The 26,054-nt window shown below is 59.9% G+C and overlaps 1 protein-coding gene across 2 annotated transcripts; it reads left to right on the forward strand.

The window, feature by feature from the left end:
* Positions 1-239: 239 nt before the first annotated feature.
* On the forward strand, positions 240-26,054 carry HMX1 (H6 family homeobox 1). 2 transcript variants are annotated; one of them, XM_055245884.2, is made up of 2 exons: positions 240-903; positions 25,806-26,054. In XM_055245884.2, exons 1-2 carry the CDS (start codon positions 510-512, stop codon positions 25,982-25,984), a joined length of 573 nt encoding a protein of 190 aa, XP_055101859.1. In that variant the 5' UTR covers positions 240-509; the 3' UTR covers positions 25,985-26,054. The 2 variants fall into 2 exon arrangements, with proteins under 2 accessions (XP_055101859.1, XP_055101858.1); XM_055245883.2 differs by lacking the exon at positions 25,806-26,054 and adding an exon at positions 3,773-5,074.

The raw sequence follows: 26,054 nt of genomic DNA on the forward strand, positions 1-26,054 counted from the left end.
GCCCCCTCGGAGCGGGTGGCGCGGGACGGGGGAACGGATCACGCGGGATCGGACCCGGCGCGACCCCCCGCTTGCGCCCGGGGCCGCCCGCCCTCGGCTGCGCCGCTGCCCGCGCGCTCAGGTCTGGGCAGCGTCTCCCAGCAGCGGCCGCGCTCGGGGCCGGCGCAGCGTCCTCGGGGCTCAGCGGGCCGCCCTCCCGGCCCAGCCCGCGACCCCCCCCGCCCCTGCTGGCCCCTCCCCCTCCCCGCCCCCAGTGAGGCCGCCCCGGCGGCGACCAGGACGGCGACCTGAAAGGCGAGCCAGGCGGCTGCCCGATCGGCTGTCGGCGCGCACTCGCTCCCGGCCCAGCCCAGCCCGGCGCGGAGGCCGCCGCCTGCCCCGCGGGGCCCGACGCCAGCGCTCCGGGTAGCAGCTCCAGGGCCGGCCCGCGCGTGCGCCCGGGAGCCGCGCGCCACCATCCCCAGCGGGGACCGAGGAGCCCGGCCGAGCCCGAGAAGCTCGCGGCCGCGATGCCTGACGAGCTGACGGAGCCCGGGCGCGCCACGCCGGCCCGCGCCTCCTCCTTCCTCATCGAAAACCTGCTGGCTGCCGAGGCCAAGGGCGCAGGGCGCGCGACCCAGGGCGACGGCAGCCGGGAGGACGAGGAGGACGACGACGACGACCCCGAGGACGAGGACGCCGAGCAGGCGCGGCGGCGACGGCTACGGCGGCGGCGACAGTTGCTCGCGGTCACCGGGCCTGGCGGGGAGGCGCGGGCCCGGGCGCTGCTCGGGCCGGGCGCGCTGGGCCTCGGTCCTCGGCCGCCCCCCGGTCCCGGGCCGCCCTTCGCTCTGGGCTGCGGAGGGGCAGCGCGCTGGTACCCACGGGCGCACGGTGGCTACGGAGGCGGCCTCAGTCCTGACAGTGAGTGAGGGCGCGGGGAGGGGTGGGCCAGGCGGTGGGGCCCGACTTCCTCCCTGCGCATTTGCTGGGAGACTTCGGGCTCGTCGCCGCCCGTTCTGGGCCATCCTCTCCCTTCTGTGGAACCGCGTTTGGGCCGTGTGGGGCCCCCACGGAGCCCCTGGTTGGGCTGGTTTGGAGGCCCACCCTCTGGGGCAGGAGCTCCGCTAACGAGGTGGTTTTGCAGGCCATAGCTTCACCCATTGCCGGGCTCCTCAAATCCCAGGGAGGCTGGGGACAGGGGACAACAGGAGGCCAAAGAAAAGAGAAAGGAGAGTGAAAGAGGACAGGGAAAGATACAGGAGAAGGCGAAAGAGGCTGAGAAAGAAAATGGGAGGATGGAGGAAGAAAGGAATGTGCTGCGGGAGAGAGAATGGGGTGGGGGGAAGGGAAGATGCAGGAAAAAGAACCCCAAGAGTGATCCGAGAGAGAAAAGAGGAGGAAGAGATGGAGGGAAAAGGAGACAAAGTAGCGTCAGACGTGGAAAAATAAAAGGGGGCATTGAGCAGAGGGTGCAGTGTTGTGGGGGTGGGGCCGGGGAGGGGAGCCTTCTAACACAGCAGCTGTGCCCCCCCCAGAGTCCTGTTTCCTCTGTGCCTGCTGCAGACAGCCTGGGGCAGGGGCCTGGGCCTCCCTCTTGGTCCTTGAGGGGCAAGAAGGGAGCCTGGCAAGAAGGGAGCCTGTTCTGAGGCCCCGAGTCCAACCCCTCTCTCTTCTTTTTCCGCCCCTCCCCCTCCTTGCCTTTGTTCCCTGCTGAGGGCTTGAGACTGGGGCTGGGGGTTCTCAACTCCAGAACCCCTCTGCCCCCTTGCTTGGGTATCTGACCCCTTAGTTCTGATTCCCCTTCCCAGGTTTCCAGGGTCGCTGCCTCCCTTTTGGACGTGCCCTTTAGGAAGATCCCTGGGAGGAAGGCCAGGAAAGCCAGTCCAACCCCCCAAGCCCTGGCTTAGCCAGCCTCCACCCCCAACACAGCCTTTGGACCTTGAGGCCAGCTGAGGACGTGGTCCCTCTGCAGGCTCCTGCTCTGGGATCCATGCTGTCCTCTGTATGAATATCAGTGTGTGCTGGGGAGTAAGTGGCCTACGATGCCCACTCACTTGTTAGATAACCCTTTCCATGTCGTGGAGTGACCCCTTGCAAAAGACCCCACATCTCGGCACCCACACGTAGGAAGTCTAGGCCCCCACCCCCTACACGTAGACTTGAGCAGGGCCTCCGTGGTTTCCCAGAAATTGAGCAATTCTTTCTAGTGCCCTTCTGGGGGAGATTATGGAAAGAGTTTCTCAGGGTGAAATTTGTTCTCCGCTCATCCCTGGGGTGCATCCCCTCCTGCAGCCCAGGTGGCACCCCTGCACCCCTGCAGAGGCGGCTCCCCCTTATTTCGTGCCATGCGGGTTAGGGTCCCACTTCCTCACCAGAGCTGGCAAGTCAGCCTAGTGCCTTGTGGCAGCACATGGGCCTCTGTGAGTTTGGAGTATTGGGGAGAGGCAGGGACTCCCCAGATCTAGTAGCATGCACCACAACCTGCTGCCTGACTCCTCTGTGGGCGCTGTGAGGGCACACGCCATGGGGATTGGCCACGGGTGTGAGTGGGATGTGCACACTCCTTGGGCATGAGGCACAGAGCTGGAATCATGCACAGAAGCCCACCAGTGTGCGCACCCCTTGCATGAGCGTGCAAATGCTGCAAATACACTGCAGGCACACACCCAGCCGAGTGCACAGCCTTCCAGGGGCCCAGGGCCAGGCCAAACTCTGCCTCCACCTCTAACCTGTCAACCAGGGCCTGCCCTTTGCACGGGAGGCTCCAGACCAAGGCAGAAAAGCAGCGGGTCCGAGTTAGCCTCCGGAGCCCTGCAGTGGGAGGTGGCTGCCCTCTTCAATCTGGGCAAGTGCTTCTGGGTCCCGGCTGGCCTCTTTAACCTGACATCATCCCTTGCCAGCCTGTGGGCCTCTTCTTGTTTCTGGGAGATGAGTAGGGGAGCTTGGTACTTGGAACAGGAACTCAGACACCCCCTGTGAGCTTCTGTACCCCCAAACCCATGAGGCTGAACCTCCAGTCTTGAAGGTGTTTGGGGCAGGGCTCAGCTGCCGCATGTTGCTTGGCGTGGCATGTGCCCGTGTTCCCTTTGAGCATGATTGTGGCTGGTGTGGACTTGCCTTGTGGGCACTGGGTCAGGGCTACAGGAGTATGCGGTGTGGGGGTGACTCCCTCACCTGATGGGAGTTCTCTTTTGGGGATCCTTTGCATTGGTTTGTCCTCCTACTATGGAACGTTTCTGTGCAAGCGGGCAGAGGGTGCGGGAAGAGGCCTGCGAACTCTTCATTCCTCCGTCTGGGGAGCTTGGTGTGGGGCTGGGTGCCAGGTGGCAGGGGGTGTCCTGTGCTTGTTTTTCGATGTGTACATTTCTCGGAAGGACATCTTTCCTGTCGTCCCGGGGCTTCTGCGGGAGGTTTGTGTGTTTTTCTGGGCCCCTCCGTGGTGCAGCTGGGAGTGGGGAGTGCTCACTGGGGTCAGCCTGCTTTGCGCGTGTAGTATTTTTGTTTCTTTTCTTTGCTCTGCATCCCTTTGTTGTCCTCTGACATGGGTGTGCGTTTGTGTTTGTGTGTGTGTTGCGGGGTGTCGGTTTGGAGCTGCTCCCCGGTCTCTGGGCCGCCTCCCATGGTTCTGACAATGTGTGCATCCCCAGAGCTGCTGGGTGCCCAGCCCTGTGCTGGACGGTCTCCCTGCTTGTGGCTGTGAGCGACCTCAAGGTGGGGACGGCTGCCCTCAGTGATTGAGTCTGGTAATCAGTGCCCTAGAACCAACGGTGGTGCCCTCTCTCCCCTGCAGCCAGCGACCGGGACTCACCGGAGACGGGCGAGGAGATGGGCCGTGCTGAGGGCGCCTGGCCTCGAGGCCCCGGGCAGGGAGCGGTGCAGCGGGAGGCAGCGGAGCTGGCGGCGCGTGGCCCGGCGGCCGGCACGGAGGAGGCGTCAGAGCTGGCCGAGGTCCCTGCGGCGGCTGGGGAGACACGCGGCGGCGTTGGCGTGGGCGGCGGCCGAAAGAAGAAGACACGCACAGTCTTCTCCCGCAGCCAGGTCTTCCAGCTGGAATCCACCTTCGACCTGAAGCGCTACCTGAGCAGCGCCGAGCGCGCCGGCCTTGCCGCCTCCCTGCAGCTCACCGAGACGCAGGTTAAGATCTGGTTCCAGAACCGCCGCAACAAGTGGAAGCGGCAGCTGGCGGCCGAGCTGGAGGCGGCCAGCCTGTCCCCGCCGGGAGCGCAGCGCCTGGTCCGCGTGCCCGTGCTCTACCACGAAAGCCCCCCGGCCGCGGCCGCCGCCGGGCCCCCGGCCACCCTGCCCTTCCCGCTGGCGCCCGCCGCGCCCGCGCCGCCCCCACCGCTGCTGGGCTTCTCCGGGGCCCTCGCCTACCCGCTGGCCGCCTTCCCGGCCGCCGCCTCCGTGCCCTTTCTGCGGGCGCAGATGCCTGGCCTGGTGTGAGCCCCGCCCGCCGGGCCCTCTCCCCGCGACCCTGTGGACCTGTGTGGACGCGCGATCCAGCGGCAGGCGCAGGGCTCAGGGGGCGTTAGGGAAGGGATGGCCGCTCCTGCGGCCTCCTAGGCACCTCGGGAGCGCAGGCCGCGGCCGGGCGGGCCTCAGCTCCTGCGGGGAGCGCCTCTAGAATGTAATGGGACGCCCCACCCAGTTGCCAGGCTGGATCCCCACTCGAACAGGGGGGCCATACAGAGACTCTGGGCTGTGCAGCCCATGGCGCCACGGCCACCCCCGGCCTCAGCGAGGAGCGGTCGGCCACGGCCACCCGGGGCAGCTGCCCTCAGGCCAAGCCCAGTTCAACAAAGGAGAACTACGAACCGGCTGTCCAAGGCTGAGCGGTGACTGCCCCCACAGACTGCCCCCAACAGTAACGGTCCCTTTCCTGGGACCCAGACAGCAGGCCGGCCCGGAGGGCTGTGCTACCCCTCCCGCGGGTGCTGGTGGAGAAAGGACCCTGGACCTGTGAGTGCCGTCGTCCGTTCCAGGAGCAGGCAGGCGGGGCTCTCTGCAGACGTCGCAGCCTCCGGGTTGTTGTTTTTTTAAATGAATCTACTTATTTGCGTATGGAATAAAAAGGGACATTTTCTGGACAGTTTCACTGCTTTGTGATCACGAGGGCAGGGACAACTCAAGCTGCGGTGGGTGCCGTTCCTCCTGGGAGCACCTTTCAGTGCTGACTGGGGACACCTGGAGCCCAGGGCTGGGCCAGGTGCAGGTGGGCAGGGCAGACCCTAGTCGGAGGTGGTGAGCTCTGTGCGCCTCTTCTATGACACACTATAGGGAAGGGCCGGGAGCCGGGAGTAGGGAGGAGGAAGTGACGATGGTGTGTCCAAAGTTCTAGAGCCTTGACTGAAACCAAAAGGCAGGAGCAGGGGAAGGCAGAGGCCCACCGATGGCCGCTGGCATTTGTCACAGGGGTTCGGCTGTGTGGCGCCCCTTGTGCACAGCTGTTTCCTATCCGGTATGGAATTTTTCTTTGGGCCAAAACAAAGACGTGGCACTCAAAGTCAGGCCACTTTGCTCTTGCCTTGGGCTTTCCTCCCGGCCTGCAGTCTCTGGTCTCTGGTCAGCTGGAGGACTCCGGGGGTGGGCAAAGCTGTTCACAGCCGGTGATGATGGGCTCTGAAGGAGAGCTCGTTCCCCTGTTCTGGGCCACTGGGGCTACCCCACCTCCGTCAGCCCCAAGCTGGCTGCTTTTGGGTGGGGGAGGGACACTATTTGGTGTGTGTTTGAGCCTAGGAGAAATACATTGTTCGGGTTTGAAAAGTTCACTTCCATGGCAGAATTGAGCCCCTAAGAAAACCCGTCTCCCTCTCCTACTTCACTTGGGTGTAGACACTCCCGGGGTGAGATGGGCAGCAGCCGGGCCATACGCTGGGCCTGGGGCAGCCAAGGTAGTGCCAGACGGCCAAGGAGACGGTGCGGTGGGCCTGGGGGTCAGTGCATCTGTGTGTCTCTACCATCCAGCTCCTGACCCAGAATCATGTCCTCCAAGCCCCAGCCCATCAGTTGGTTCCTTACTGTGAGGCCAGGGTTCCGGCAAGCCCGGGGCCTCCTTCAGCCTCTGGGCCCGCAGGTCCACACCTCTGGGTTCCAGGCCCTTCGTCATGACGGCATGGGCATTTTGAGAGATTCTTAGAGGGGGTGGCCATCCTTGGCCTCGCAGCAGGCCCCCCCCAACCCAGTCCCCACCCTGCAGGCTTGTTGCTGCCTGGGCCCCCTCCAGCCCTTCCCAGGCTTGTGTCTGGGCTCCCTCGCTGCTTTGGGGCTGTGCCCCAACTGCTTTCCTGGCTAAACCAGGAAGTCTGTTCTCACTGGGTTTCATCTGGGAGGGACTCAGGTTAGGCCTCAATAAAACTAAATGAAAACTCCCGGTTGGCGGCCATGAGGGGCAAGGGGTGTCCCAGGAGGCTCCTCGTGGCCACTCAGGCAAAGTCCCAACCTCCCCCCGCCCCCGCCCCTCTCCCCACTGGGCCCTGTAGGCCTCCCGCCTCTGACTCAGGCTCCTGGGACCCTCGCCCTCTGGGCTTTTGTCGCTTTTGTGCTGGCCTCACCCAGTCACCGGACACATCACTGTGTGTCCAGGAAAGGGGCCAGGGCACAGCCGGCGACACCGTGGAGCCTACGAGCCCCACATAGGCCCAGCAAGCAGAAGCAGCAGCAGTAGCCTCTCCTTTTGAGGTCCAGGCACTGTGTGCCCGTGGCACTGCCTCGGCCTTCCCAACGGCAATGCTGCTCAGGACTGGCAAGGTCTTGGGCACTCGCACCACGAGGACGCCTGCCTCCTCGGCCCTATTAGAAGGGGGTCATTGAAGCTCAGGCTAAAGGAGTTATCGCTGTGATGCAACTGTTTTATTTGACTGCATCTGGCCGACGTGGGTGCCGTCCCAAGGTTGTGTGCTGACTGCAGGGCGGTTCAGTCAGCACTGGAGCTCTTCACAGGTGGCCTTAACCACTCCAGGAGTCACCTGACTCCGGGCCACCAGGAAGCTGGAAGGGTGAGGGCCCTATGGGTGCCAGTTTTAGATCATCCACTCTGGCTACTGGGGAACCATGGAACCGGTCACCAAACCTAGTCTTGGCAGCCAGTATCGGAGGGTGCAGGGTCTACACAGTTCAAATGCAGAGCAAATCTGGAGAGAGTGGATGTGTCTTTCGATAGAATTAGTTAAAAATTGGGCTGGAGAGTGTCTTACGGGCCTCGACTCAGGGCTCGCCCTGGTGGGAAGGAGGGAGTCAGGAGGGAGCCAGCGTGGGAGGAGGGGACCATTCCCGAGCTCAGGGAAGGGCTGGGGCCTGGAACACTGTTAAGAGAGAAAGCAGATCCCAAGCTGGTTTAGGCCAACTGGGCTCAGGGAAGCTGGCCCTGCCCTGTTATCCGTGGGGCTCTCGTGTCTTGGGGCTGGCACCCAAGGCAGAACAAACCAGAGAGAAGCAGTGTAGGACTTGGAGCCTAGGGAACCCTGGAGGGCACACGGGACCAGGCTGGAGGCAGGCAGGGGGTACGCCTGGCCCCTGAGTCCTGAGCTTCAGCGCCATCGATCGCGGGTGCACCTCGGGTGCGTTGGCTCCACTGCTGGCAGAAGATGAATGGCTTCGATCTGTCTCCACCACATGCGCCATGCGCCCTCCCCCATCGCGGGTTCCACCCACCACCTCACCCTCTCCGCACCTGAGTCCAGATTGCAGCTACCCTGAGCTGCTCAGGGCTTCCAGTTGCACAGCTCCTAGCACCACTGGGTGCAGCGGGCTCTGGACATCCTGGACACACGCCTTTGCTGGACCCAGTCTGACTTCCCCATGACCGTAATCATGCCCCTTTTCTCCTCCAGGACTCCCTTTCCCCACCGCACACCTATGGTGAGGATTAGGGTCTGTAATTTGTAAATGCTGGGCCTTCTGTGATATGAGTGAGGCTAACAGGACATCCCTCCCCAGCTCCCAGGGCCCATGCTGTGGTGGGACTGGTGGGTGACCCACCTTCTCTGGGCCTCTCAGTGCTCTGGGACTACAAAAGCTGAATCCCCACTGGAGCTGGCCTGAGAGGTGGGAAATCAGCTCCCCTCCCCATCCCGCCCCAGTGCTGGGCATCTGGGACCTCCAAAGGCGGAGTCCATACCCGGAGCACCAGGAAAGGCCACTACGGTGGTATTTGGGCATGGAGGATGCGCTGTCTGGGCTTAAGGGTCCTGTCCTCGGGAACTGACTATAGAGCAGAGATTCCCAGCCTAGGTCAAATTCCACAGGGATCGGAGCTGCTGGAATCCTGGAGGCCGACCTGGGCCTGCCCCATTTCCCCTAGGTGGTCCCACCGCCCTTGGCCACTCCAGGCCCTTGGCCAAGAGAGCAGGCAGCAACCAGGGCTCTGTCCTCCCTGCTTCCTCCAAAGCCAAAATGAGAGACAGGCAGGTATCCAGGCACTGCCCTTGGAGGTGTGGATTCCCCGCGCTCCACCCAGCTTGGCCTTTGCACTCCCGAACCCCCATGGGGCTCCTCTGCCCGCCGACTCCCATTCAAGCGGGAGCACCCTGAGAAGATCCCCCTCATCAGTGCAGGGGAGGGGTGCCCAGTGCCCTCACCCATCCGCGTGCAGGGAGGTTTCCCAGATCCTTGGCTCTGAGCCCACTCCGAAGGTAACCCAGCTGGGCGGAGACAGAAGGCGCTGGACTCTGGCTGGGTGAGCAGCACGAGGGAGGCGGGAGAGGCCGGGTGGGCTTCTCTTTCCCTTTCTGTCAGTGCCTCTCCCCCAAGAGTCTTTCGTGGCCTTTCGCCCCACCTTGCAACTTGTTGGAAAGGGAAACCGGGTTTCTGAGAGGGGCAGGAATTCTGGAGCATGGTGGCACTGAGGCTCCCCGGCGCCCTCCTCCACCCGCCTGAGGGAGGCCAGCGGGCTACTCCTTCACCGGTGCTGCTGCTGTTCCTTCCCACCTGTGCACTCATATGCTTAATACCCTTTGGCCACCCTGCCCTTCTGGTAGCCAGAATGGGCATGCCTATCCAGGGTCCCGCTGGGAAGTGGGGTCCCAGCCGCCGAAAATTCGTTCGCCGGGTCTCCTGGACCCGCCGATCCCCCCAGGTCCCCAAGGCGGATGACCCAATGAATGGCTGCCCTGGAGGGAAACGGAGAGGTGGACACCTCTTCATAGGTGGGCCGGAGAGGGGACAGCCCTGTCCTCACAGAGCTAAGCTCTGCGTGTCATGCATGGAAGGACACACAGGACCAGGCGCGGAGAGGGCTCCAAGAACAGCTAAGTGGTCGAGGAGCCAGCCTCACAGCCTGGGGAGCAAACGGCCCTCGCCAGGTTCTGGAGCTGAGTTTTTATTTTTTATTACAAAAGTAATAATGCTTTTTATTACCTGGACATTGCAGTAAAGTTCAAATGGAAATACGTCTGCACTTCCAACAACAAAAGCCAACTGCCTTTGAGTGTGGATTTACTGGGAATTGTGACTTAAGCCGTATTGTTATTTAAAAAAAATTATTATCAGTGAAAATGCATTTATGTATTCACCAGTGAAATTGTGTCTGTTTGCTTTATAATAAGGCAACAAAAATAAGTTAGTAAAAATAAAAGGAGGCCAATAGAGGGAACTAGATTGGTCAGGGGTTAAGAACTGTGGGATGGGGGTGGGTACAAGGGAATTCACTTGAAGGCTCCCTCGATTTTGTTTTATATTTGAAAACTTCCATAATAAAATGTTTCAAAAAGTGACTACCAAGAAACATTAGGGGTTTGTGCTCCCGAGCGGCTGAATCTCTGCCTGGGGCTGTTTTGGTTGCAGGTTTATTTACGCCCCATCGGGGTCTCACTTTGGTCCAGCTTGCACTCTTGCTTTTAATTTTTTTTCTGCTTAGCTAGAATGTTCGCATTTAAACCCATTAACGTGGTCTCTGTAGAATGATTTCAGTCTTAACCCTTCCTCTTTTCCACGCAGCTTTCCCGGCCTCCGTCCCTTCTCCACTGGTCGTGGTGCCCCCTCCGGGTTCCCCCACCCAGGGCACCTGGCGCCGGGGCATCGCCTCCGCTGGGGAGGCCTCAGACCGCGTCGAGGACGGATCAGGGAGGACGGACAAGGGCTGAAGGGTCCTTGGCGCCGCCTCCCGGCTCCCCGGCCCGAGTCACCCACGCGGACGCGGTTCCGACTTCGCTGCAGTGTTTGGAAGGTTGCGCGCAGCGGCCTCCTCTTCGTCCCGGGTGCGTGTCTCTGGTTTCCGGGCACTTCCTTGACGCACTCGGCGTGCTTGGTCTGCAGCGCCCGACCCACGCGAAAGGTGCGCCCCGCTTGGCAAGAGGTTGGGTGCCTTGATCCCGGGGCTCTGAGGGTCCAGACAGCCGCCAGGGAGCGGCGCAGAGGTCCCTGGCACGACGGCGCCCCAGGCCAGAGCTATGGGCTTCCTCGGGTTTCGCCAACCGCCCGGGAGGGCGCCTGGCTGACACTCCTGAAGCGCAGCCTCGGCCGTGCCCCCGGGGCTCCGCCTGCGCTGTTCCGCAGTCCCCTTCGCCTGTCTTCTTCTGACGCTCCTCTGCTCGTCCCTCTTCTCAGCGCTCGAAGATACTGCCCGCGCGTGCGTCTGCCCTGGTCACCGAGGCTCCCTCGTGATTCCCTATCCCCCCTTTCCCGGGCGTGATTCTCCCTACTTCTGACTAGCCCGAGTCGGGGTCGGGGAGGCAGGGCGTGTTTATTTCTTTGCGGAGAGGCTCCTCGGCATAGGCCGCGGGAAGCGCGGCCTCCGAGGCGCAGCGGCGCTCATTTCCGACCCGCCCCTCCCGGGCCCCGCGTCGCCCGGTCGGGCAGTGGGAAGTCGGTGCCGCGGCTTCTGGTCCGGGCCCTGCCTGCCCCGCTGGGTCCCTGGAGCCAGGTTCATCCCTGCCCGGCCTGCGCTTCCCAGCAGGTAGAGGAGGGCAGCGGCGCCCGGACCCGCGGGGCTGCCCGACCTAGATGGTGCGGAACCCCGGCAGTGGCGCCAGCTCCGCTGTGCCCGGGACCCCGCGGACGCCCGGGACCCCGCGGACGCGGCGCGACCCCTCCCCTTCCCAGTCTCCGGCTACCCAGGACCTTCCCGGCTCGCGGCCCTCCGGGGCGCCCCGCCCCCTCCCCGCGGTTCCGGCCCCGCCTCCGCCTCCGCCCCCGCCCTCGTCCCCGCCGTCGCCCTCGCACTCGCCCTCGCCCTAGCCCTAGCCCTGCCGGCCGGCGCCCGAGCCCCCGCCCGCCCCCGCCCGTCCCCGCCCGGCTCACCTGGCGTCTCTCTGGCGTCTGGAAGTCTGGCTCAGCCTTCGTCCCCGCCCCTCAGTTCTCACCTCGCCACTTCTCGCTCTCCTCCCCTACCCAGCCCCTTCCCCCTCGGGCTCTGCGCAGCGGAGCCGTCCGGTCTCCGCACCGCCACCCCGAGGAGGGCGGTGAGCTCAAGCTGCGGGCAGGGCATGGGGCTGCGGGGAAAGGAGGCGTCTGATCCGCCTGGGCCTCGTTAGGCTTCTGGAAGGAAGCGGTGTTAACCCGAAGGCTAGAGCGGAGCGAAGTTCGACGCGCGCAGGTGGAGACACGGGGGGCCGCCTTGCGTCTTAGCCCGGGGCGGGGGACGCGGGTCTCTCTGCCGCCTGGCCCCTTCGGGTCGAGCCCTTCCTCCCCACTCTTCGTCGGGAAGGTTTAGATTCCTGGACCGTGCGCGGTGCTTTCACTGGCCCGCTGTGTGGCTTTGGGAAAGTCATTTCATCTCTCTGAGCTCGTCTTGCCCATCTGCGGAGTGGTCATCGTAGCAGGGGTGAAGGCGGCGCGATGTAATGACTGGAGCGCGGGTGCGTGGCTTGCTGCTGTGTACACAGCCTTCCGTGTTCCCGCTCAGCACCCACCATGACCCGGAGCACCTCCGAGGCGCTCAACGCACGGGCCGGTCCCCTCAGCCTGTGCCCGGACCGCTGCAGTATATCGGTCCCAGCGGTCTTGGCCCCGGGTATAGGAAAGACCAGGGGGCGCACCCACTTCCATTCGGCGCGCAGTCATGCTCTCACTGGGGCACCGGGGCAGCCACGCCACGCGCACCCTGGGGTGTCCAGGCACCAGGGCTTTGCTGGCCCGCGCACTTGTGGGCAATGGCGCTCCACGAACTCGGCTGCGCCCCTGACGCAGTTCGCGCTGTCAGCACCGCCGTCAGCCTCGTCGGGGCTCTGCCGGTTCTAATGGGGACCCTAGCCCTCCACTCCCACCACGGGCAGTTGTGCCTCCTTGCTCCCAACCACACGGTTGGTAGCGGGAATTGGGTGTCCAGAGGTGGACACAGATCCGGGCCCAGAGCCGTGGGCCACTGCCCGCGCCTGCTCTGGAATGGCGAATGGCCCTTCCGCATCCCCTGGAAGCTTTCTTCGGGCCAGGAGCGGATCAGCGCTTTGCCCGCCTTGTTCCACGGTATTCCCACGATGACGAAGGGGCGGGGGGATGTCCCCATTCGGGTCCCAGTGCGACTCCACGTCACACAGGCCACGCACGTGTGTAGAGAAGGCAGAGACTCTGTCCACATTTCTCCAGCGGCGGCAATGACAGGGCGAGGAGGTGAGGATGCTGAGCCCAGCTCACCCTCTGGTCTGGGTGAGTGGGGGAGGGTGTCAGCTCCGGAGGTCTCGCACCCTCCGCACTTCCTCAATCCTCCTCTCCCTGTTCCAGCGGGCTCTCCACATGGGGGTCTCAGAGGCAGTACCCTTGTGCCCCCAGGCTGCACCTCAGAGGGCCCCATACTGTGGAGTGCCTTTTATGTTTTGGAATTTTCTAAGTCCCGCGGGCCTTTCCTGGGACTGGGGTGGAAGCTCTAAGCCAGCTCAGACCTGTAAGGCCCAGGTTCTAGGAGGGCTGTCACTCGGGACTGGAGAAATCGTGCTACCGGATGGTGCTGACATTCTGAGTTTGGGGTGACTAAAACTGTTTATATAGACAAGAGTCCCCCATATTTGCCTGAGGTTCCTCACATCCTGGGGGTGGCACTGTCAAGAGGTGTGGGTATGGGGGGTGCCAGCCTTGGAGCGAACCCGCCTCCCCAGCAGACCGTTAGCCTGCTGAAAGAGACCTTGGCCAACCCTATCTCACCTGTGCCCATTTTACAGATAAGCCCAATGTGGCCCCAGGAGAGGCAGAGGTGCGCTGCTCAGAAGCCAAATCCACCGGCCTCCTTCCTCCCCCCTCTGCTCTTGCACCCAGCAAGGGGTGGGTCCAGCCAGGAGGGCACACCCCACCACAAAGGGGTGCCCCAGGAACCAGAGGGGCTATTGCACCGCCCCCCCCCCACCGCGTGACGAAGAGAGGAGGGAATGGGAGGGCCCAGTGGAAAGCGAGTCTTTGAAGAAGCTCGCCCACCCCAGGGTCCCCTCGGGACCTCCCAGTGACGATGCTCCGAGAGTTTCATTCTGGACGGGGCCCAGCGGAGGAATGCACTCAGGACCGACTCCAGGACCTTCGTTTTTCGTTGCCTGGAGCTCAGCGTCCCTAGCGGGCCCGGGGCATTGGTGTATGTGTGCGTGAGTGTCACGGTGCCGACCTCTCCCGGCCGCCACAAGCGAGGCCCCGGCCGCCCGGGGCCCTGCGCTCAGGGGGCATTCCCCGCCTGACGGGGACTGCACAAGGTAGGGGCCAGGGCCTCTCCCTCCTGCATGGACCTAGGCCTCCTGCCGGACTCAAAGGAGCTCAAATAGGCTCCTGGGTTTTGGGGCCCTGGGAGTTCCTGGGGTCTTGCCGCGCCTGTTCCAGAAGCGCATCCCCAGCCGCGCCGGCCTGTTTTCTTCTGCGAAAATTCCGAGGCTGCTCCCTTCTGCCCCGTCACCCCTCGCTGTGTCTGTCTCGCTCTTTCTCTGCCGGTCGGCATCTCTTTCTGCTTCTCCGGACCTCTCTGCCTCGGCTTCTCACTCCCTCCCGCGGTCGCCTCTGCGCCCTTCCCAGAGCGCTCTCGGGGCTCCAGCTCCGCGCGCGTAACCGCAGAGTCAGCACATCCGGGCCTCGCTCATTTGATTTGGGTTTGTTTCTTAAATCGCGAAAATCCATTTCCCCCAAATGGACGGGGGCCTCGCCCGGCTTGGGGGCAGTCGGCCTGCTGCCCCATCCCCCACGCCGGTCCCCGAGGCCCGGCATTGATCCCCGTCTTACAGTACATCGCATTAGCCCTAATGGCTTAGCTGATGCTTCAACTTCTTTTTCGTTAAAAGCCACCCCTCGGCTTCACCCCTCCTCCGCCTCCTCTCCCCGAGCGCCCGAAACCCTGCTGTCAGGACGCACTGGTCCGTAGAGACGCGGCTCCTGGAACTGGGGCCCGGGGCTCGGCACGGCGCGTGTGGATGACCCTGGAGGAACGCACTTCTCTGGGCGGGGGCAAGGGCAAGGGGAGGAAGAGGGAGGGGCTGCGGCAGTTTGGGCTCCTCAAGGATCTCGAGTCCCCTGTCGCGTAAAATGCACGATTTAGACACAATCCAACCAGAAACGTCCAAAATTGTTTCTCAAACCCCCAGACTCAGACTCAGGGCAGAATGGCGGAACCATCCGGAAGCTGGGAGACCCCTGTGTGCTCGCAGAGAGGCTCCAGGCTTCTGGGCTGCGAGTTCCACAGGCAGGGGGGCGGGGGGCTGCGGGGGCCGAGGCCAGGGACGGGCTCTAGGTCAGCCGTCACTTCCGAGCGAAGCTGGGCCAGAACGCGCGCCCCACCGGGTGCGGAAACTCGGGATGAGACCTGGGAGGCCCGGCGCAGCAGGGAAGCCGCGGGGGAAGGAGGAAGGAGGAAGGGGAGGCAGCCCCAGACCCCGCCTCCTGCCTCCCACCTGGGGAGGGGGCCCCATGGGCAAAAAGAATGCCACTCCGGGCGAAGGCCGCCGCCGCCCGACCTTCCAGGACTGAGGCTCCAACTGGGCGAGGCTGCAGGGGAGGAAGTGGGGACGGCGTCCAACCCCATCTGCCCCCGACGCCTCTTCGGCGGCTGCATTGAGTTTAATGTCGCAAGGAGACTCTGTTCGTTATTTTAAAATTCAGAAAATACAAGCACCGAAAACAAAAGGCATCCCAAGTTCGACTACCTGGAGATGGCCAGAGTTTCGGTTTGTTATTGAGACGGTCCGCTGTGTCGCCCAGGCTGGAGTGCAGTGGCGCGATCGGGGTTCACTGCAGCCTCCATTTCCTGGGCTCCAGTGAGCCTCCCATCTCCGTCTCCGAGTAGCTGGGACTTCAGGCGCGGCCACCACGCCCGGCTAATTTTTATTTTTTGTGGAGAAGGGGTGGTCTCCACAGGCTCGTCGTGAACTCCTAAGCTCAAGTGGTCCGTCTGCCTCGGCCTCCCAAAGTGTTGGGATTACAGGCTTGAGCCACTGCGCCCGGCCAGAGTTTTTGATAAAGATTTTCCCTCATGATGTATGTATTTTTTAAACAGGCAATGCATCACCAAGGCACGAAATTCGAACGTTTAACCAGGTAGAAGATGGAAAGGCTGCCTCCCCTCCTTCTTCAAAATGGGAAGTGAATGTACTTAGGGAGAAAAGCACAAATTTAAGAGTGCAATCAGAGGAATTTTGATAAATGTACACACCTGTGTAGCCACCACCCGCATCCCCATTTTTTTAAGAAAGAAAAATGTCTACATAGACGCCTAAACGGCTTAAATTCAGAGAGACCCAGTGCCCCCTTCTTCCTCCCCTTCCCCTGCCCGGCCTCTTCTCCTCCTAGTCTTCATTTGTACCAGAGCTACTCAGCACACAATTTAAAATGTCCTCCACTTCTACAAAGAGCATAAACCACTACCAGAAGAGATTCCTCATCCCACGCCCACCAGAGGACACGGCTGTCAACCCCGCCAGCTCTTTCTGCTTCTACCTGTCTTTATATTTCTAAGGACGCTTCTGCCACGATTGCTTGAATTCATTTTTTCCGTTCTCTTTCTTTTTTAAAAGGAATCTATCAACTGCCTATGGCCTGTCTGGAAGGTGGGAAGTTCACTTGCTCACATGCCACTCAAAAGCACTCAGGGCCCTTCCCTCCCTCTCTCCCTTGGACTGAGCTGAGATGGGTCCAGCGCTCACAGCGGCTTCCCATGAACACCCTGCACAGCTAGGCGTGCACTATGAGCACACGTTTGTTCTACACCAGTGGCCTTTTCCCCCTTGGTTTTCTATGGTCCTGTCGTTCATCTGTCCCCAAGCTCCCTTCCAGCATGCTACTGTCCGCTGGAGGGCGTAGATCCCCAGGGACCCCACCACACTGAGTGGGGAGGTGGAGGGCAGGCTGGCCCCCTACAGGAACCTCCTATTTCCATCTCCCCCTGGATCCCGCTTTCAGAGACCGAGTCCAGAGGCTTCTGCAGGTCAGCAGGCAGAGTGGCTCTCACTCCCAGCCTCCCACACTATCCAGGCCCTTCCCGCCCCCACGTGCACCTCCTCAGCTGCTTGAGCCTTTCTGTGCGACTTCTGGGTCACATTTCACTCCTGGTTCACACCCGAGCACAGACTGGGAGTCTCCAAGGGTCCTGGCCACATCCCCAGGCTGCAGAGTGTCCTGGAGGGTGAAGCCTTGACCCTCACTGAATGAAGCCTTGCTAAGTGCCAGGTGAGAGAACCTTCTGGACCTCTGCCAGAACTCCTGCACCTGGTGGCTCACCCGGCAGCTGGCCATCTGTCCAGGGCACTCACCCCGACCCCCAGGGTCTGCTAGGAGACCGCCCCGCCCCCCGGCCCCTGGAAGTCTCGGGTCCACCCGTCATTGCCTCCCTTGCATTCCTTGAGGTCACGGCTGTTTCCTGTCTGACTTTCCTGTGAGACTGTGAGCTACTTGGGGACAAGATTCAGGCTCTGCCATCCCAACAAGCTGCTCAGGGCTGCCAGAGGTAGGCATCATCACTGATAAACGGGTGAATGAGACAGCAGCTTCATCCTCACCTCAGCCACACAGTGGAGGTCAGCCTTGCGTGGCCAGTTAGCCGTGGCTTGAATCCACGTCTGTAAAATGAATCTAACAGAATGGGTCTTCCTGGTCTGTGATGAGGCTGGAGCAGGAACCTGACAGGCTCGTCTGCATGGAGTCCATGGGGGAGAGGGACTCCAGGCACTGGGGGAAGCCCACAGTGGAGCATGGGCGTCGCTTCTATTCTTGGCTGAGGGATGGTTGCCTGCTGGTGTCTGCTGTGTGGTGACTCACTGTACTTAGCAGGACACGTGTGTTTCATGCATGAGAAAGATGTGAGGGAAGAAAGAAGTTGAGTGCTTCTCATGTGCTAGGATTCCCATTGTTCACTGAAATCGTTTTGCACACTTCTGTATTTACAGATTTATTTTAGGAAGTAGAATATATCCCTCCCTGTGATTATAGCTACAAAATGGTTTGAAGTGTGCTGGATGATGTTGGACTTACTACTGTTACTTTAGACTTCATGTTTTGAATGTTTTTCTTCATATTGTTCTTAGGAATTAGGGTTCTCCAGAGAGAATCAATAGAATAGTTAGATAGACAGACAGGGAGTGCATATGCAATTTAAAGAAATTGGCTCACATGATCATGTGGCCTGGGAAGCCCAAAATTTGTAGTGCAGGTGGCAGGCTGGGAGTTCAGGCAAGAGCTGATGTGGCAGTGTTGAGGACAGATTCCACAGGGAGCAGGCTGGCAGCCCAGGCAGAGTTTGTGTTGCAGCCTGGAAGGGAATTCCGGCTGCTTGGGGGAACCTCAGTGTTTGCGCTTCAGGCCTTCAATCCGTGTGAAGTTTAACACTCCTCCTTGACATAAACACACAGGAATGTCCCAGCAGTGATATCTTCACTGGCATTATGGCAAATGTGTACCTTGATGTGAGCAGCCTCTGTGAGCCTCAGGCTCTTCATCCCACTCAGGGTTCCCCCGGCACCAACCTGTATGGGGCCCGGGCCCTGTTAGGGGATTGAGCCCAGCCCTCAGCACAGCTGTTACCCTCCAGGGTGGCCAGCAGCCCCTGAGCACTTCCCTGGAGGTGTAGCAGGATCTGCCCACCCCCCACTGCCTGGTTGCAAGCTCCTGGAGGGCAGGGACATGTGCCCTTCACATCAGGCCTCCAGGACCCATTCGAGGCGGGGTAAGACAGGGAGAAGTGGTGGGTGGGGATGGACAGCTGTTTCTCCCACACCGTGCAGGGATGGGCAGGAAGGGATTTCAGGGCGGGGCCATGGGTCGGCTCAGGGCACACACTTCCTCTCAGGCTGGTTCAAGATATAAACGCAAAATCAAAAAGCTTTATAAAAAGATTAAAAATACTCACACATTTTTATCTGACCTCAGGGTGAGGAAAGGGGGATCCATTCTTCCCCCGCCCCCCTTTTTTTTGAGATGGAATTTTGCTCTTGTTGCCCAGGCTGGAGTGCAATGGTGTGATCTCGGCTCACTGCAACCTCCACCTCCCAGGTTCAAACAATTCTCCTGTCTCAGCCTCCCGAGTAGCTGAGATTACAGGCGCCCGCCACCACACCCAGCTGATTTCTGTATTTTTAGCAGAGACAGGGTTTCATCATATTGGTCAGGCTGGTCTTGAACTCTTGACCTCAGGTGATCCACCCGCCTTGGCCTCCCAAAGTGCTGGGATTACAGGTGTGAGCCACCATGCCCAGCCACATTCTCCCCTTTTGCCTTTTACTAATGGAACCCCTCTGAATTTCAGTTGGGCACTTAGCTAAAGACTACATTTCCCAGCTTCCCTTGCAGCTCAGCCTGGTCACATGATGTGGTTCTGACCAGTGAGCATGACCTGTGCAGTGGGCAACATCTGGATAGATCTTTGACTTATCAGGAAGTTGGGTGACCCTCGAACTCTCCTTCTTGGCTGCCTGGAACGGGGCTGTGATGGTCAGGTGACGACAATTTACTTAGAGTGAAGCAGAGCCTGGGATAGAAGGAGCCAGGTCCCTGGTGACCTGGGGCAGAGCTGTCCTACCCCCTGGACAATTTACCAGCTTCACTCATTTATTTGTTTGTGAGAAACAAACAAAACTTTCTGCCTTGTGTAAGCTACCATGACTTGGCTTCCATTTAAGAAATAGAGTCAATACCCTAATACAGGAGGCCTTTGTAAACTGGGCCAGTTGGAATCTGTGTTTGGCTGCTGACAGGGCAGTGACCACAGTGGGAGGTGGGTAGCCCAGGGCTAGTGTGGCCAGGAACCCAGGGACTCCTTCTGTCTTGCTTTTTCTTTTTTTTGACCATCCTTAGTGGATAGGTTTCATCCTCCAGGTCATGGAATGACTGCTGAAGCACCAGCCCTCGCATTCCTCTTTTATTCAGGAATAAGGGGAAAGGCAAGAGGCAAAGGTGGGCCTCCTCTCAGCTTTTAGAGATAGCCCAGAAGCCTATTTCACTGATTTCTGCTTTCATTTCTCTGGCTACCCCTATCTTCAAAGAGTTTTGTTGCTAAAGCAGAGGGGACAGTATTTATTGGGAGGCAACTTGGAAGCCCTGCACAGAGGGGAAAATTCACAAAAGAGAATGCTGTCAGTTTTGGCCACAAAGCACCAAAACCAGGACTTATAAAGCCCTTCAGCTGCACCAGTGCCCTGGTTCTTCCCCAGCCCCGGAGGCTGACCCTTCTGAGCTCAGACATAGGGGTGGGGTGCGTCCAGTCCCCCACACCCAGGCCCCGCGTGTGCAGCCTCCTGTGAGGCAGCATGGTGCAGAGCAGGGAGCCCGGGCATTGGAGTCAGGCTGACCTGGAGGAAGTCCCAGCCCCCTGCCCCCTGGCTGTGTGGCTTTGGGCAAGGCTTCCAACCTCTCTGATCCACCACTTCCTCATCTGTCCTAGGTGCTCAAAAAATGATAGCCAAGGTCGTTACAGCTGCTCCGTGACAAAGTGCAGTGGAGCAGATGCAGGGCGTGAGGGCCTGGGTTTCAGGCGGCTCCAGCAGGTTCGACGCCTCCCTGCAGCCGCGTTCACTGGATGTCTGCCTTGCTGGCTGAGCCCATCTGTTATTTTTGTTACAAATTGCCACTCAGTTGGCTTCACCCAAGGCCTGTTACCCAAAATAACATGAGTGACTGCCCAGTGAATGCAGGGTCAATACTCATTACGCTCTCCTTGCCCACAGTCCCTCGGAGCCAGGGCCGGGGCTTGGAGGAGTCAGGAGCGGTGGAGACCCTGGATTGCGCTCCCACCGCAGCGTCTGGGGATGAGAGGGGCTGCCTGCTGGGAACCAGCTTGAGCCCTTTGTGGTTTCCTGTTGGTGCCTCCTTGACACAGGGCACAGGTTCAAGGCCCTCCCGTCTCTGCCTGGAGCTGTCTCCAGCCTGCTGCCTGGCCTCGGGGCATGAGCGTTGGAACGTGTGTCCCCACAGTGCGCGGGCCTGGGCTGCTGGTGGGAATGATGGTTTTTCCAGGATGTCAGGGAGGCCCACCCCACTGGGAAGCAGGAGGGAGAGTCCTTGGACTTGGGGGTTGGACTTCAGGCTCCTGTTTTATGATGGAGAAATAGAGGCCCCGAGAGGCCCAGAGACTGGCCCACAGGCCCACGGCAGATTCGTGCCTGAGATGACCATGGGTCCCAGGCCTCCTCTTTCCCTTCCGGGGCATCCTGGCCTGAGGCCCGCGGAGCCTCTGGTGATCCGTGAGTGGGCCTCAGGGGGTGTTTTATCCAACTGATGTGTCTGTGCTTGTTCTACAGAGGGCCCTTGGATGGCATCAGAGCTTACACGGTGCCCCCACCGGTGATGAACCGTGAGACCTCCTAGGAGTACTGTGCCGGCCGCCTTCGCTTCTCAGCTGCCCCTCGGGGCGCATTGTATCCCCCCGGGAGCCATGGAGGGAAGCTGCAGGAATGCCCACTTCTGCGTCCTGTCCTGTCGAGGGCCTGGGTCTCTCCCAAGCTGGATCTAGGCCATCCCTGAGCACAGGCTGTGGGAAAGAAAGCCTGGGATGGGAGTGGGGGTCATTCGCAGGTCTTCTGTTCTGCCACGAAGACCCGAACCCTCTTCAGAGCCCAGCCTGTCCTTCCCGTGTTGTAAGGCCCTAAACCAAAGGGGGCCCTCAGGCTGGAGTCAGACACACGGGGTCTGGTCTCCCTGCTCAGTAATGACGGCTCCTTGGGCAGCTGGCTACGGTGCTCCAAGTCTCTGTTTTTGTGTTTGCAAATGGGAATGCCGTTCAGAATTCCAGAAGCCTGGAGAGTATCTGCCGGGGCCCCGCGCTCGGCACGGGGACCCAGAAATGGATTCCAGGCTCCCTGCCTTGGGGGAGCCCAGTCCGGCCATGGGGGCAGCCGTGTCTGGAGAGGCAGTGTACTCTCTGGGGCACCCAGCACACGTGGGCACCGTCCTGGAGACCAGGATTCCAGACAACGCTGGCGGCAACAGTCCCAGCCTCTCAGGAGCCTGGGTCCAGCAGGAGAGATGCCGGATCCAGACCAGGAGCGGAGACCGAGTCGCAGGGCTGGGTGAGTGGAGTGGTGACGCCCACCCGCGGGGAAGGGCAGGCGCTAACACTGGTGTTTCAGGGAGGCGGAAGGACAGATAGCCGGAAGAATATTCTGAACCGAAGGGATGGTGTGAACAAAGGTGAGAGGTGGGATGGGGTGTGGTGGAGGCGATCGTGGGCAAGTCATGTGTTGTGGGGTGAGATGCGGGTGCTGTGGGAGCCTGAGAGGCCTGGAGTCTGGGGAGCTGGCCAGGGAGGGCAGCAGAGGCCAGGCCTGGAGGAAGGCGCAGCCTGCCCCCTAGCCCGGAGCCTGGGCTTAATCCTGCAGCCCGAGGTCAGGGTAAGGGACAGTGCTTGGAGGGGCCACGATGGGCTTCAGCAGGGCCAGTGGAGACCGGGGCGGTGGGGATGGAAACAACGCCTCCAGGAACCCCACCGGAAGGGGTCGGGGCAGAGCTGACCACCCCAAGGTGGTGCCCAGGACTCCCGCACAGTGCAGAGGCTCCCCACAGGCAGGCGGGCACGGGCAGAGGTCGGCTCTGAGGGGCAAAGATGTGAGGGTCAAGTGAGTGCTAGGCTGAGCTTGGGGTTCCAGGAACCCCCACCTGCTTCCCAGCGGTCTGCAACCTGGGTGGGCCGCCCTTCCACTCCTTACCCAGCCCCAGCCAGCACCCTGTCTACCTTCACTCATTCAGTCAACAGACTCACCGTGTGCCCATTGGGTGCCAGGCTTGCCACGTGAGACCCTCTTCGGCACATGGGTGGGCTGAGGGGGGTTGTGGGGCTGTGGGAGAAGGAGGCCCAGAGAAACCAACACCCACAGGGCTTGGGACACACCCATGGCCACTTCCTTTGTCACCTGCCCACCTGTGTCCCCCCCCATCGGGCCCCCCTGACAGGAAGCAAGGGCAGAGAACCCTCATCTGAGGACTCCGGGCTGAGGGTGGAGTTAAGTGACAAATGGCGGACCACACCCGATGCCCGGAGGGGCTGTTCCAGCTCAGAGACCTCCTGTGAGGGTCCCCATTTCCTCCTGCCCCACCCAGCAAGGGCAGAGGCTTGGAAGAGAGAGAGAAAAATCCCTGGGGTTGCACCCACGTGGGCCTGATGATAGTTGAAGACCCCACGCTGGGGCCGGGGGGACCCCAGGAGAGCTGCCTTGCGTGTGTCTCCTTGAGTGTCCTGGGGCTGCCGGGACCAAGGGCCACAGGTGACGGGCTTCAGACGATTGAAATGTTTTATCTTGCAGTTCTGGGAACCATAAGTCTGAGCCCCAGGCGTCAGCCGGGCTGTGCCCCTCCAGAGGCGCTAGGGGAGAGCCCTTCCTGCCCCCTCCAGCTTCTGATGGCATCTGACAATCTGTGGCTCAAGGCCACACGGTGCCAGCTGAGTGCCCACCTTCTCCTTGGCTTCACACTGCCCTCCCTCTAGTGAGTCTGTGTCCAAAGTTCCCTTTGTCCTCACACACCCCTCAGCTTGGGGTAGGGCCCTGCCTGCATTTCAGCTTGCCTACCTCAGGAAGACCCTATTTCCAAATAAACTCTCGTTCTGGGGTGCTGCCGGTCAGGACCTCCCCATATACACTTTGGGAGGACACAGTTCAGCTCATGACAGCTGCCATGGTTGGACCCGTCTCACAACCTCATGAAAAGGCTTCATCCCGCACTTCATACCCCCGTTTCACAGAAAGGAAAATCGAGGCTCTGAGAAAAGACGTACATGATGGAGCAGCAGGCAGGGGGAGGAGGCCCACCCCCTTCAGCCAGGTCTCCACCCGCACGATGCTGCACTCTGTTCAGAGAGGAGGAATTGCTCCTGCTGTAACGTGAGCTGGACAGGAGACCCTCTGCTGGATACAGCCCACCTTTTCACAGAGGGAACATTTTTTTCTTTGTAGTTGGAAGGTGAGGCTTTGGGCACTGTGCACAGATGACCAAGTATCAGGGACTCCAGGCCCTTCCCTCAGGCAGCAGCCTGTGGTCTTCACCAACCAGGAAAAGCCCTTACGATGTCTGCTTGCTACTTGCCCTGGGGTAATCTTCTGACCCGGGTTGGGTGTCAGGCATGTTGGCATCTTGCTTGGTTCTAGTGGCCTGCAGATCTGTGTTCTTGCAAGGCATATCTGAAAAAAGGGGGACTGGGGAGCCTGGTTTAGGTTGGTCTAGAGCAGCTGGCACCTCCAAGCCTGCCTGGAGCAAGTGCCAAGTTATGGGCCCAGCTCCATCCACGTGCTGTGTGACCCAGGCAACTTCCTTGCCTTCTCTGGCCTCAGGTTTCCTATTTGTAAAACAAGGGGATTGAACTAGGGCATTCCAAGTACTCTGCCCAGATGAGTAAAAAACAATCACAAAATTTCCCCTAACTCTTTCCATTTTATCAAAATACCATAGGCTTTAAGGTGACGTTGTCCAATAGAAACTATGACTGCCAACCACGTATGTGATATAAATTTTCTAGTAGCTACATTAAAGAAGAAACAGGTGCAAATAAATGATAATTTCATCCAACATGTTCAAAATTATCATTTCAATATGCAATCGATATAAAAATATTGAGTTGCTTTACATGTTTCGGACTGTCTTTGGAGAGCCCAAAAGTATGCGTTTTTTACTTACAGCACATCTCAATTCAGATGCCGAAGTTTTATTGGAAATACTTGATCTGAATTTAGCTATCATAACATTTACAGTTGAAAAGGCAGATTCTCAGACCCAAGTTGTTCCAAACATACTTCAATGTTGTCCAATAACTGAATCGAGTGTCGAGTTTTAGATTCAAAATTCGGTTCGCTGAGCTCAGATGTCACCCTGGGACCTGGCGCTCCAGGGAGTCGGAGCCTGTTTCAGTTACCGTAAAGCCTGGAGTATAGGGGGCTCGTTGATTCCAGGTCAACTTAATCCACTGGCTCTCAGCTCAGGTCCTCTCCAGAGCCACTCCAGCCAACCCCGAGGTTCTTCCTATCCTTCCCATTCCCCTGTTTCTGAATCCTGTTTCTTTATTCTTGTGTCCAGAAAGCAGTTACAGAGTACCAACTGTATGCAGGATGTAATGAAGGAGGCAGTATAGTCAAGGCAGGCCTCATATGCTGGAAAGACCACAGCTCCAGTTTCAAATCTGGACACTGCCAGCTCCACGGGAGCCTGTTTCCACATCTGTGACCTGGGAGCCCTTGGTCCTGAGCAGAAGCATCTCTGTGGGGACAGAGGGGGGCGGTTTGCACGTGTCCAGTATCTGGCCGATGCTCCTTCAGGTCTGCCTGCTCTCAGGACAGGAGTTGTGCCCGGCCCAGCACCTTCCCAGGAGCAGGGCTCAGTGGCTTCCGTCTGTTGGCCGCATCCCATTATGGAAATAGCTCTTTGCAGATGTGGCTTCACCGTGAACAGCATTTCTCAAACCTCGTTCCCAGAAACATCTTGCTCCTCCTGGTGTGAACCAGGAATTCTTAAGTCAAAGACATTCTCGGGAAACATCAGATCAAACACTCAGTGGCTTTTTAAATTAAATTAAATTTTTTTTTTTAATTTTTAAAGACAGAGTCTTGCTATGTTGCTCAGGCTGGATTGGAGCTCCTGGGCTCAATCCTCCCCACTCAGCCTCCCGAGTAGCTGGGATTACAGGCATCCCTCCCCACGCCCAGCTCAATGGCTTTGTACTTTTATTTGCAGACTTTCTCAGAGCCCTTGATGTGGCAATGCAAATGGTCAGGGAATTCCCACTTTGCCAGTGTGTCAGCAGCCACTCAAAGAGCTGAGTCACTCATTTCCATGTCCCATGCCACTTTTGCACACAGGGAACCCCTAGCTGGCACCCTGCCCTCAGGGAGTGCCTGACAGTGGCCACTGATTAAAATATGGGCTAAAAAGAAGCACTAAAACAACAACATGCTGGAGATCGGGGAAGGGCCAATTATTTTCAATCAGAGGATCCAGGAAGACTGCCTGTAGGAGGAGACATTGGAACTGAGCATGAAGGATGAGCCTAGAGACCAGGGTAAGGGGTTCTGGGTACATGAAAGGGGCGTTCGCAAGCCCAGGAGGAGCTCTGTGTATGGTTCAATGCCTGGTGCGGTAAGGGGTGAGAGGTTTGGGGTATGGGGTGTTTGCAGGGGAGTGTGAGAGGTGGAAGAGGCAGGAGGCCTGCTCAGGTCTCATGGGCTTGCAGGTGGCACTTCACCCTATGGTCAGTGCCGCTCGCCCCAGGGCTGCTGCATTGGAGTCCCAGGGGAGTCTGTTACACGTGGGCTCCCGGCTTGGTCCTACTGCACCAGTTTCTGGGAGTGGGAACCCCCATGTTGACAAGTTCCCAGGGGAGTCCTAGGTCCCTGTAGTTTGGAGACCACTCTGTGAGCCAGGTTTGGGTTTTGAGCCATGTGGCTGGCAGTGGAGCATCCAGGATTAGCTGACGCCTTGTGCAGACATGACTAGTGCTCCCAATACCTGGTTTTCCTCCCCTGCAGGCACGCAGAAGATTGCACCTCAGCCTGTGCAGTGCGGACAGGGGCAGGTGACCAGCACTGATAAATACAAAGTGAACAGACGTGACGGTGGGAGACTCTGGATGGCGGAGGAGGCCGCAGGGACTGGATGGTGCAGCCACAACATAGTGGAGCCTTTGTCAGCCTGGATCCCTGAGTGACCACGTGGAGCAGTGTTCCCACAGGGGGCATTCAGTGTGAGCAAGAAATAAACCTTAGTGTGTGCACCCA

Source organism: Symphalangus syndactylus, chromosome 16, assembly GCF_028878055.3.
Source record: "Symphalangus syndactylus isolate Jambi chromosome 16, NHGRI_mSymSyn1-v2.1_pri, whole genome shotgun sequence".
In the NCBI taxonomy this organism is placed as follows: Eukaryota; Metazoa; Chordata; class Mammalia; order Primates; family Hylobatidae; genus Symphalangus; species Symphalangus syndactylus.